Genomic DNA, 12,742 nt, shown 5'->3' with positions numbered 1-12,742 from the left:
AACTTTACCCGGACACCGAGCCCCATTGAAGCCAATGGGGACCTGAACTTTCAGGCACTAAAATGGCTCTAAAAAAACAATGGAAAAGGCTAGAGTGCTGCAAATGGCAGCAAAATGTAGTTAAGAGCATGGCAAGTGCTCTTAAAAAAAATCCCCTTTAAATTTGTATATTTTAAATAGCAGATTAGAACAGCAATATGTAGTAAAATATAGCTGAACGCTGCACACAACAGACTGATAAAAATATATTTTTTTCTCCCTCCTCCTCCTCCTCTTCAGTGGGCTCAAGTGAGGGCAAAAATATTGTTCACTGCACCACCCCCCACACAGCAAAATCGATGTAGATCGCTAACAGACGATTGTTCTGTCCTGTGTCTCCTAATCTCTCCAGCCGGTCCCTAAAATGCTCAAATATCTTTCCCTGCCTACACTCCGACCTGTCCCTGCATTCTTTTCAGCACAATGTTGTTTTACCCTGTCTGTCCCTAATCAGCAGCAGCCAGCACCGTTGTGTGTGCTCTCTCCCTACACTACAGCAGACTGACGCACCGCGCTGTGTCTCTCGAGCTTGGGTCACATGCTTCAGCTGGCCAATCACAGCTACTAATACATTAGTAGGCATGGCTGTGATGGCGCACACCAGTTAAACGCTTGTTGATTGACTGTTGAAAGCCCGCCATTAAAAGCGCGCCATTACATATAAAACAGGAAATAAAATTACCGAACACGGATTTTAAACCCGAACATACAGTAAAGTTTTCGGGTCCGTGTCCGGGTAACAAAAGTCCAATTATCCGGTACGGACCCGAATAATACAGTCCGTGTTCGCTCAACACTAGTCCCCTAACCTTGATGGAAACAAGTTTGAAGGTCATGTCGGGAAAGGTGGTGGTGTTCTAGGGATTTTAGGTGGTGGACTCGGTCAAAATATCCAGAAACAAGGTGCAGCTGGTACAGGGATGGGGTGGGAGGGTAATTAAAAAATAAAAGCCCAAGTGTGGAGTATGCTCTTGAGCTCAATGGGCAGTAACTACTGCACAAAACAACTAATGGGGGGGGTAAACAGACTTGCCGTAACATAGTTAGGTCTGTATCTAATAGTTTGAGCAGGCGGAAGCGATTTAAAAATACTGCATGAATCCAGCGCTTGTTGGATCAGGGACAACTGAGGTTATCAGGTAGCTCACCTGTCCTGGGAGGCTCCTCTGGTTTCCATTTGATGGATTGGTTGTTCTCGTGGGTCCGGGTTATCCTCTGGAATGATGTGCCAGGCTTTTAATAGTTGGAGGCCCATAGCGAGGGTCACACTTCGTGGGTCTTGTTCTGGTCCGTGATAAGTAGTTTGGTATGGAATCCCCATTTGTAGGGTATTTTATGATTTTGGAGAGCCTTTGGTATTGTGGCGAGCTGTCTGCGATTTTCCATTGTCGCTTTGGATAGGTCCGCGTAGAGATTTATGAAGGAGAAGGGATCTGGGAGTCTGGGCGCTCATTTTGCTGGGTGCATGACTTGCTCCTTGACAGTGAAAAAGTGTATGCGAGCCAAGACGTCTCTGGGTGTAGAGGTCGGCAGGTGGGGGGGGGGGGTTTGGGAAGTTTATGTGCTTTATCAATCTCCAGATCATGCTCAGACAGTTCAGGAACCAGAGTGCGCATAAGGGCTGGCAGGAATTTGATGAGGTCCGACTGGGAGACCGATTCTGGTATATTCCAGAATTTGATATTGTTCCTAGGGGAACAGAGACTGAGATGGATGAAACAGCTGCAGACAGATCAGTGCACAAGGTCTGTCTCAGGGAGAGGAGCATATTCTTTGTCTGTTCTGACAGGGGTTGGTCAGAGGCAGGGAATGATTCAAGCATGGTTGTTTGCTTAGTAGGAGGGAGAGAGAACAGGCCTGGAGCTGCAGTGAGCAGTGTGTGCTCAGGCTCCTCCGTCCTGGGCCTCTATTTGGCAGGGCTGGATGTGGAGGGTAAGTTGGGGGGGGGGGGGTGACTCACCATGTTCGCAGGAGCTGGACTAGTTTTCTGTTTGCTGGAGGTATTCTTGTCCAATGGCCATTCACTCGTGCCGTCAAGCCACGCCCCCCTCCTGGGTGGAGTTGTGTTCCTGCATTCTCCATGGTGCACATTCCTGGGCAGAGCTTCATATTCCAGCAATCTCTATTGTGCACATTCCTTGGTGGAGCTTTATGTTCCAGCCATCTCCATGGTGCACATTCCTGGGGTGGAGAATTGTAAATTTTTTCATCTGGATCTGGGGGAATAGTCTCTCCATCAGGAGTTGCTCTGGGTTGTATGTCTATCTTGGGGAAATAATTGTACAGTGGGATCAGTATGCCATAATCTATGATTTTTCTCCACTGAAGTTCTTACCTCCTCTACTTTAAAGCTGAACTCCAGCTTTTGATACACTTTTACATAGTTTGATTGGGCCAGCTTAGGTCATTTGGGCCATGTTCCTCACTAACCTGTGAAGCCACTGGATGTGTGGTGTAAAGTGTATGTAGCTGAGGCTACATACATTAGACAGCACTGTGTTCCGGGTTCGAGCCGAGACTTCCTGTCTCATACCTGGAACACAGTGGTCTATCACAGTGGTGCTCAGCCATTCAGAGAAAGTGATGTATTCTAGCAGTGAATTGGCTGAGTCAGAGAGGCGGGCTGATGATGTCACAACCTCTGACTCCGCCAATCAGAGGAAGCTTTATATTCATTGCTAGAATACATCACTTTCTCTGAATGGCTGAGCACTGATCAGATACTCTACTGTGTTCCAGGTATGAGACGAAGTCTCGGCATAAACCTGGAACAGTGCCATATAACGCATGGAGCCTCAGCCACATACAGTTTATACCAGGGCTTGACAAATTTTCCTGAAATCTAGGAGCCAGCTAAAAGTTAGGAGCCAGTTTTTTTTTTTTTTTTAAACTAACAACCAAGCTTTAGTTAATAAAAACGGATACTAAATTTACACATAAATACGACTAGAACCCCACTCTCCTCTATAGCGCAATTGGATGGAAACAGACTGTCTATCTCTTTCCATCCGCTGCCATCTGATCCGATCCACGGTCGGGATGGATAGAAAATAGAACAACCATCTGTCTGTTTTTGGCGGACTGGATCAGATGGCAGCAGATTACTGCTCCATAGAGGAGACTGAAGGGTCCGATCAGGTCTGCCTGAAAAACTGACAGGCGGACCTGATCAGACAGCCCATGTGAAAGGGGCCTTCGGCTGTGGCATGGCGATGAGGGGGGAAAAAAAAGTGTGTATATATATATATATATAATTTTTTTTTAATAATTGAAAAAAAAAAAAGAAAAATACACTCAGTCACAGTGGGAGTCGGGCCAGGGGAAGAGCGGCGGTGATCACCGCCGCTCTTCCCCGATCGTCGGGGAATCGAGTGTGAAGATCCGCCCGCTTGTGTAAACAAAGCGGGTGGATCTCCTAAGTGACAGACAGTGACAGATTACAGGATTCAGCATAGCTGAACCTGCGATCTGTCCCTGTGTCACTCAGTCACCTCCCCCACACACGTTAGTAAGCATTAGGCATACATTAACCCCTCCCTCTCCAATAAAATTAACCCCTTCCCTGCCAGTGTCATTTTTTACAGTAACAGTGCATATTTATAGCACTGATTACTGTAGTAATGTCACTGGTACCCCCAAAAGTGTCAAAAATGTCAGTCAAGGGTCCGATCTGTCCGCCGCAATGTCGTAGTCTCGCAAAAAAAAATTGCAGATCGCCGCCATTACTTGTTAAAAAAAAAACACCAAAAATTACAGAAATCTTTCCCTTAGTTAGTAAATGCAATAACTTTTGCGCAAACCAATCAAAATACGCTTATTGTGATTTTTTTTTTACCAAACATAGGCAGCAGAAAACAAATTGGCCAAAAATTTAAAAAAAAAATGATTTTTACATTTTTTGGGGGGAATTTCATATAAAAAAATGTGAAAAATATTGTTATTTTTTCAAAATTTAAGCTCTTTTTTTGTTTATAGCGCAAAAAGTAAAAATCGCACAGGTGATCAAATACCACCAAAAGAAAGGTCTGTTTGTGGGAAAAAAAGGACGTAAATTTCATTTGGGTACGGCGTTGCACGACCGCGCAATTGTCAGTTAAAATCGCACAGTGCCGAATCGCAAAAAGTGGCCTGAACGTAAGACAGCAAAATCCTCCGGTGGTAAAGTGGTTAAATAAAAAAAAAAAAAAGAAAAAAATTATTATTATTATTTATTTTTTTTAATTTAAAAAATAAATTAATAATAATAACCACACTCCCTGTCCACTTACCTTTAAGCAAAGGTAACTGGATAGGGAGGTGAAGCCTGCAAAAACTTCCCTCTCATCTCCTCTTGGGAAGGAGATGGAAATGCATTGAGAACAGGCAGTGGAAAGTCATTACTCCCGGCCACCACAAGAGGGCGCCAGTTCCCCATTGGAAGCCTCTCTCACTCACAGAAGAAGGCCGAAAAGCAGGGGCCTCAATTTTTCGGACGGCGAGGAAGTCCGTGCACTCGGGGAGGAGGTGGGGGCGCAAAAGGGACAGGACACCTCCTGCAGGGCACCCCAGGCACCAGGTCGCTAATTCTAGTCGCAAATGCGACCTGGTGCCCGGGGTTTGTCAAGCCCTGGTTTATGCTGAACATCCAGTGGCCTCACATGTTAGTGAGGGACATAGTTGTACAAGCTGGCCCAAAGAAAATAAGTAAATTATATCAAAAGCTGGAGTTCAGCTTTAATGGATAGAAAGCAAGGACAAGCAAGTCATTCTCATAGATTAGGATTGACCCTGCAGAGTGGGGTATGCTGACCTCATTTATCTGTCAGCCGGTGCTCTGTGGCCTCTACCAGATGGACAAGATCTGTTCTCTAAAGATCCGATTTTTCACCCTGCTTCTTGGTCACAAGCTTTGATGGCTTAGCTGCTGCTGAAACCAAATTTCTGTGAGGCAGAGGCATTGAAAATGGGGTTATCACAACTATGCTCCATATTACAGACCCAATATTTCGAAGTGATTTTTAGGCCTCATGCACACTGGACGTTTTTGGAGCTGCTGTTAGCAGCATCAGACGTTTTTTTTTGCAGCTGCAGAACGCCCATCCATGTTATTCTATGGCCTCATGCACACATAGAGCTTTTAGGGGCTCCAAGGGGCATAGGCGTTTTACAGCTCCAAAAAAAACCCAGGAACTGTGCGTTCTGGAGCTGCAGCGTCAAGCTGTAAAAACGTCTGACGCTGCTAAAGTGCGTTAAGCCACGTTATACGTTTTTTTTTCTTCCATTCAAAATCAATGGTTCCCTATGGGAGCCTATTGATTTGAATGGAAGTCGCACCGCAGGTCGCTGTGAGAATCTTGAGGGGGAACTCCACGCCAAAATGGGGAAAAAACGGCGTGGGGTCCCCCCCCCAGGTTCCAAACCAGGTCCTTCGGGTCTGGTATGGAATTTGAGGGTAGCCCCACACCGAAAAAACGGCGTGGGGTCCCCCCCAAAATCCACACCAGACCCTTATCCAAGCATGCAGCCCGGCATACCAGGAAAGGGGAGGGGACGAGCGAGCGGCCCCACCCCCCCTGGATCATACAAGGCCACACGCCCTCAACATGGGGGGGTGTGGGTGCTTTGGGGCAGGGGGGGCTCTGCACCCCCCCACCTCAAAGCACCTTGCCCCCATGTTGATGAGGACAAGGGCCTCATCCCCACAACCCTGGCCGGTGGTTGTGGGGGTCTGCGGGAAGGGGGCTCATCGGAATCTGGAAGCCCCCTTTAACAAGGGGGCCCCCCAGATCCCGGACCCCCTCCCTATGTGAATGGGTATGGGGTACACTGTACCCCTACTCATTCACCACATAAAAGGCAGTGTATGGAAAAAACGACAGGAGACGTTTTGGAAAGTTTATTAAAAATCTTCATCCGGCTCTTCTTGTCTTCTCCTCTCCGGGGGTCTTCTGCTGTCCGCTCCTCTCCGGGGTCTTCTGCTCTTTTGCTGTCCGCCCTTCTGCTGTCCTCTCTTCTTGTCTTCTCCTCTCCGGTCTTCTGCTCTTTTGCTGTCGGCTGTCGGCTCTTCTTCTTCCTCCTCCGGTCCTCCGACGAAGTCTCCAGCGATTATGCTGGTCTCTGCAGCTTATTATATAGCCATTAGGGGCGTGGCCGCCAGATGACGTCATCGAAACAATAATTTTTGGGGAAGAAGTATGCTTTAATGAATTTTAATACAAAATTATACAATATATAACCTATTTTTTTGGAAAATATATAAAAAAGATGACTTTACACCAAGTATATATATTCCTAACATATTACGCTTTACAATGGTGTGTGCTCCAATCTCCGTAGCCTACAATTTAAATTGTTTTACAGGCTACATGTTTAGAGTTATAGAGGAGGTCCAGCGCTAGAATTCTTGCTCTCGCTCTAATGTTCACAATGATACCTCACGTGTGTTGCAAACACCATTTACATACAGTATGTGTGCGTGACTTAAGAATGTGTTCACTTCTGCTCGCCAGACTTTTTTTTTTTTCCTTATTTATTTACATTTTTATTGACTTTTTTTAATCACTTTTATTCCTAATACAAGAAATGTAAACATCCCTTTTAACAGAAATAAGGGATGACAAGTCCTCTTTATGGAGAGAACTGGGGTCTACCTTTGAAAGCCAAAGATCAAAAAAAAATGTGATATTTTGCTTTTAAAAAGAAAACAAACCTGGTTACCTCCACCCAAGACTGGAAGTGATGTCATGATATCGCTCCGGTCCTGCTAGATTGTAGAGGTGATCAGAGACGATCTGGTTTCTTCTCACCTCTGTGACCAGCTGTGCGAACTGTCGGATCATTTCCCAGGCTGACTGGTAAGAACAGAAGGCCCGAGAAACACTGGTGAGAAGCAGGAGGGGGAGAGGACACCCCTCTCACTGCTTCTAAAAGTGATCCAGCGGCTACCGTTCGGATCGCTTTTATGAGAAACAGAATTGCAGGCTTTAGTCATAATCCCGGTAAACCATTTCAAAACTGCAACGGATATATATGTGTTGCGCTTGGCAAAAGATTATGCATTTACTGATGAAACATTTATTAATGAACAGGTCAGGTGACAATGCATTCTTCCATGATGCCGGAATTTCCACTTCCCATCACTTCCTTACCAATCAAAATGGAGATTTCACAACTTTATTCCTTCTGAAATGGGAGGAGATTTGGGTCACACATTCACCCAGACAGAAAGAGATCATATTCTATTCTTTGCTCACAAATCCTCCTTTTCCAGGAGTCCAGATATAATCTTTGACCAGATGGTATACATTCCCCACCTTTGCACAACATTTTTCCCACAACCTTTCCTACCTGTTGGAGGTGCAATAATGCCAGGGCAACTCTTTTGTTTGATCTCTTCCTATTAAAAATTCAAAATACTTACAACATCTTACAAAGCCCTCCACAAATCTTCCCCCAGCTACATTACCAACCTTGTCTCAAAATACCAACCAAACCATTCTCTTCACTCCTCACAATACCTCCTACTCTCCTCACCTCCAGGACTTCTCCAGAGCCTCTCCCATCCTCTGGAACTCTCTACCTCAATCTGTCTGACTATCTTCTACACTGCATTTGTGTGATCTCTGAAAACCCTTAGATGGGCACCCTAAGAAGAACAACATACAGGGGTATACAATGTTCGGTTAGCAGCAAACACACACACACACACGGGTTGAACTGGATGGACTGGTGTCTTTTTTTCTACCTCACTAACTATGTAACAATGGGGCTCCTGTTTGGCTGTCATATTACAATAGGCCCAGCGGGAAGCAGTTAATAATAAATGTTAACAAAGGAAGCAACTTTTTTTTAACCCTTTTTATAGAATTATGACTTCTGTTTTTTTCTGCACAGGTGGATTGATGAACCATTTTTTGGTCATGCTTGTCTTGTTACAACAATACAACAAAGTTACATGAGAAGCAAACCATATGGATGTTATAAGTGACTGACTGAAAGTCCTTATTGCAGTTCACTGGAAGATTCACACAGGACACAAGACTTATCCGTGTTCTAAATGTAATGAATGTTTTGAATGCTCTTCAACATTGATCCAACCTCAGAGGACAACAAACGAGAAGTAATTTTAGTGCTCTGGAAGTGACAATGTCTTTACTGTAAAGTCCAACCCATGTATATATGAGAAGTCATTTCAGAAGATATTTCTTGTTTGGAATGTGATAAAGGTTTTACAATGGAGGCAAAAGGTATAACACACCATAAGGTTCACACTGGAGAGAAGCCATATCCATGTTCTAAATGTGATAAAACTTTTACATTGAAGTCAAATCTTATCACACGCAAGAGGATTCACGCTGGAGAAAAGTCATATCAATGTTCTGAATGTGGCAAAGCTTTTACACAGAAGTCACATCTTATCGCACACCAGAGGGTTCACACTGGAGAGAAGCCATATCAGTGTTCTGAATGTGGCAAAGCTTTTATAACCAAGAAAGGGCTTTTCAGACACCAGAAGATTCACACTGGAGAGAAGCCATATCAGTGTTCTGAATGTGGCAAAGCTTTTACACAGAAGTCATATCTTATCACACACCAGAGGGTTCACACTGGAGAGAAGTCATATCAGTGTTCTGAATGTGGCAAAGCTTTTACACAGAAGTCAAATCTTAACAAACACCAGATGATTCACACTGGAGAGAAGTCATATCAATGTTCTGAATGTGGCAAAGCTTTTATACAGAAGTCAAATCTTATCACACACCAGATGATTCACACTGGAGAGAAGCCATATCAATGTTCTGAATGCAGCAAATCATTTAGACTGAAGTCGTTTTTTATCACACACCAGAGGATTCACACTGGAGAGAAGTCATATCGGTGTTCTGAATGTGGCAAAGCTTTTACACAGAAGTCAGGTATTATCAGACACCAGAGGATTCACACTGGAGAGAAGCCATATCAATGTTCTGAATGTGGCAAAGCTTTTACAGTGAAGTCGAACCTTATCACACACCAGTGGGTTCACACTGGAAGGAAGCCATTTTAATGCTTTTAGTGTGAGAAAGATTATACAGTAAATGCTGTGCTAAGTATCACCAGAGGATTCATAAGCTTCAGCTGCTGAGAGGACACTCTGAAAGAAGGAGGAATAATAAAGGATTTGCGGGTCCCATTCGTTTCACAGCCCCAATTTCATCCTACAAGCTAGGGAAGACGTGAAAAGCTAAAATATGACTTTAGAAAAAAAAAAAAATAAACTAAAATCTGTGAGCAAACTGGAATGTAATGATTGAATGCACTAACTGTAGTGCTTATGTCCATCAGACACACACCTAGAAGGCCTGTAAATATTATAACATTTTTATTTTTTTCAGATAAGTATCAGTGACTGAACTGTTTTCCTCATGATTCTCATCTTTTTTTTTTTTTTATGAAGCTTTGACTGAACATGTAATGCATTTTCATCATTCACTAACTGAGCCGTGTTCCCAAGTGTTTTCTTCCTTGCCTGAGCTAATACATGACCAACACTGCCTCAGTATCAGAGACTAGGATGGGATCCAATGGCATCTTGCCAAGCCTCTTAAGCCTCAGTGGGAGAGTCCATTCCAGGTTCTTCTGATTGTTGATACACCATATGCCAGGCTTTGGGGCTCCAGCTATGCTCACCTTATCCAAACTTCCTCTCCCATGATCAATGTCTCCTCTCATGGATGACAGCTTTGCAGGCAGGTCTGTGGTTGGGACACCAGCCAGGGAGAAGTCTCTGTTCAGTAAGAAAGTAACTTTCTAAGCTGCTGTAGGCCTTCAACACTGACTTGCTGCTGTTTATGGGATGCACTTAACAGTACCATTTAATTTTAGCTGGCTACTTTGTGTTGCATTTGGTTCTACTGAAAGTCTCAGGGATTCTATCTGGTGAAGAAAGAATGTCCTTGTTATCTTCTTCCTCTGTCCAGCTATTATTCATCTCTATAAACTATTCATACAGCACAACGGCAAGAGCTCTGAGCTTAACAAGTGTGAAGTGTGTGGTCCCATTCTTACCACTTTTGAGGACTGACATTTCTCCAGTTGGGGTTCAACTGTGACCTTTTTTGCTGCTATCCCTTTTTGCATTTTTTGCACACGTTTAAAAATCATTTTAGCCTTGACAGTTATGTAAAACCCCCAAACATTATATATTTTCTGAAAGCAGACTCCATAGAGAATAAAATAGTGGTAGTTCAAATTTATGTCACCCGATATTACCTTAAAGGTATAGGAAAAATTTAACCTAACGTGAACATTAGGGTGAACATATGCAATAAATGACCCACATTTTGGTAAAATATAAAAGAGTTTGCGCTGAGTAAATGGATACCAAATTTGCCAAACCTTAAATTTGTGTGTGCCTGTGAAATGGCAACAAACTTCAGTCCCCTATATTTTCTATAGGCAATGCTTAAAAAGCCCCCCTCCCCCTACATGTATCAGTTTAGTGTTATGGAGGAGGTCTGGTGCTAGAATTATTGCTTTCACTCCTGTGTGCGTGGCAACATGTGTATCGCAATCAACATTTTCACTTGTAGGCGCCCCTGAGACATGCGCTTATGTTTCTATGAGCATATATGTGGAGGTGGAGGGCCTCAAAATTTCTTCGGGGGGGGGGGGGAATTGTATGTGCTCGGGTGTAACCAATTTTTTTTGCAAAAAAATAAAAATATTTGTAATTTTTATTTTACTTCCCTTTCATCACATAGGGGACAATGTGATGTTTTTTAGGTGGCAGTTTTTAACCACTTCTGAATCGGAAGATTTTCCCCCCTAATGACCAGGCCATATTTTGTGATTCGGCGCAGCGTTACTTTAATGGACAATTGCACGGTCGTGCGATGCTATACCGAAATAAAATTGATGTCCTTTTTTTCCCACAAATAGAGCTTTCTTTTGGCGGTATTTGATCATAACATTTTTGACACTTTTGGGGGGACCAGTGACATTACTACAGTAATCAGTGCTAAAAATATGCACTGTTACTGTAACAATGACACTGGCAGGGAAGGAGTTAACATTGTGGGTGATCAAGGGGTTAAATGTGAGCCTAGGGGTGTGATTCTAACTGGGTGGGGGGCGTGGCTTGTGAAATGATCATAGAGACCTGTGATCCTATATAGAAGGATCACAGGGGCTCTATGATCATTCCAGGGAGAAGAATGGTCAGCTGTGTTTACAACATCTGACCGTCCTTCTCTCTCAGCGGGGATCTGAGCCGCCTAACCCATGCATTGGCTACCCCGTTGCTGAGTGGGGCAGGAACATGCCGGTGGCAGCGTGCGCGATCGCCCCTTAACTGCAGGCACGCGACTGATGTAGGTCTAAGTCGGTTTGTGCAGGAGAGCCACACTGCCACATTAAAAAGGTGGCGGGTGGTCGGCAACAGGTTAATGAGACCTGCAGGGTCTAAAAGATCTGTCATTAGTAAACAAGTTTTTGTTTTTCCGAGTCTCCCCTTGTAACATTTTTATTACTTGTTGATCCTCCCAGTTTATCTATTTTATTCTACTTCCTATTGAAGGTTAAGCAATTTGGCAAAAAATGTCAGTTAGCTGAAGATGGGCTTTTTTTTGTTGTCTTACTTATACATAGTTACATAGTTAGTCAGGTTGAAAAAAGACACAAGTCCATCTGGCTCGACCATTTAAAAAAAAAAAACAGTAAAGAAAACACAACCATACAATCCCATATACACAATCCTATACACACAGATGATCCAGAGGAAGGCGAAAAACCCCCAGCAAAGCATGATCCAATTTACTACAGCAGGGGAAAAAATTCCTTTCTGATCCCCAGAGAGGCAATCGGATATTCCCTGGATCAACTTTACCTATAAATCCTAGTAGCCATTTATATTATGTACACCCAGGAAAGAATCCAGGACTTTTATAAAGCAATCTAGTGAGCTGGCCAGAACCACCTCTGGAGGAAGTCTATTCCACATTTTCACAACTCTTACTGTGAAGAAACCTTTCCGTATTTGGAGACGACATCTATTTTCCTCTAGTCGTAAAGAGTGCCCCCTTGTCCTCTGTGATGACCTTAAAGTGAACAACTCAACACCAAGTTCACTATATGGACCCCTTATGTATTATACATGGAGATCATATCCCCCCTTATGTATTTATACATGGAGATCGTATCCCCCCCTTATGTATTTACACATGGTGATCATATCCCCCTTATGTATTTATACATGGTGATCATATCCCCCCTTATGTATTTATACCTTGTGATCATATCCCCCCTTATGTATTTATACATGGAGATCATATCCCCCCTTATGTATTTATACATGGAGATCATATCCCCCCTTATGTATTTATACATGGAGATCATATCCCCCCTTATGTATTTATACCTCATGATCATATCCCCCCTTATGTATTTATACATGGAGATCATATCCCCCCCTTATGTATTTATACATGGAGATCATATCCCCCTCATGAATTTATACATGGGGATCATATCCCCCCTTAATCTCCTTTTCTCAAGAGAGAATCAATTCAGTTCCTCTAATCTCTCCTCATAGCTGAGCTCCTCAATGCCTCTTATCAGTTTGGTTGCCCTTCTCTGCACTTTCTCCAGTTCCCTGATATCCTTTTTTAAGAACTGGAGCCCAAAACTGAACTGCATATTCCAGATGAGGTCTTACTAATGATTTGTACAGGGGAAAAATTATATC

At 43.5% G+C, this 12,742-nt stretch overlaps 1 protein-coding gene across 1 annotated transcript; it reads left to right on the top strand.

The window, feature by feature from the left end:
• Nucleotides 1-1,622: 1,622 nt before the first annotated feature.
• Nucleotides 1,623-9,064, top strand: LOC309548374 (uncharacterized protein; the record flags this gene model as incomplete). The annotated part of the gene is made up of 2 exons (XM_082248312.1): nucleotides 1,623-1,784; nucleotides 8,342-9,064. 2 exons carry the CDS (start codon nucleotides 1,623-1,625, stop codon nucleotides 9,062-9,064), a joined length of 885 nt encoding a protein of 294 aa, XP_082104438.1.
• Between the last annotated feature and the right edge of the window lie 3,678 nt (nucleotides 9,065-12,742).

The sequence above is a fragment of the Pelophylax lessonae genome, assembly GCF_965119305.1.
Source record: "Pelophylax lessonae genome assembly, chromosome: 2".
NCBI classification, from domain to species: domain Eukaryota; kingdom Metazoa; phylum Chordata; class Amphibia; order Anura; family Ranidae; genus Pelophylax; species Pelophylax lessonae.
This window is presented reverse-complemented; position numbering and strand designations above follow the sequence as displayed.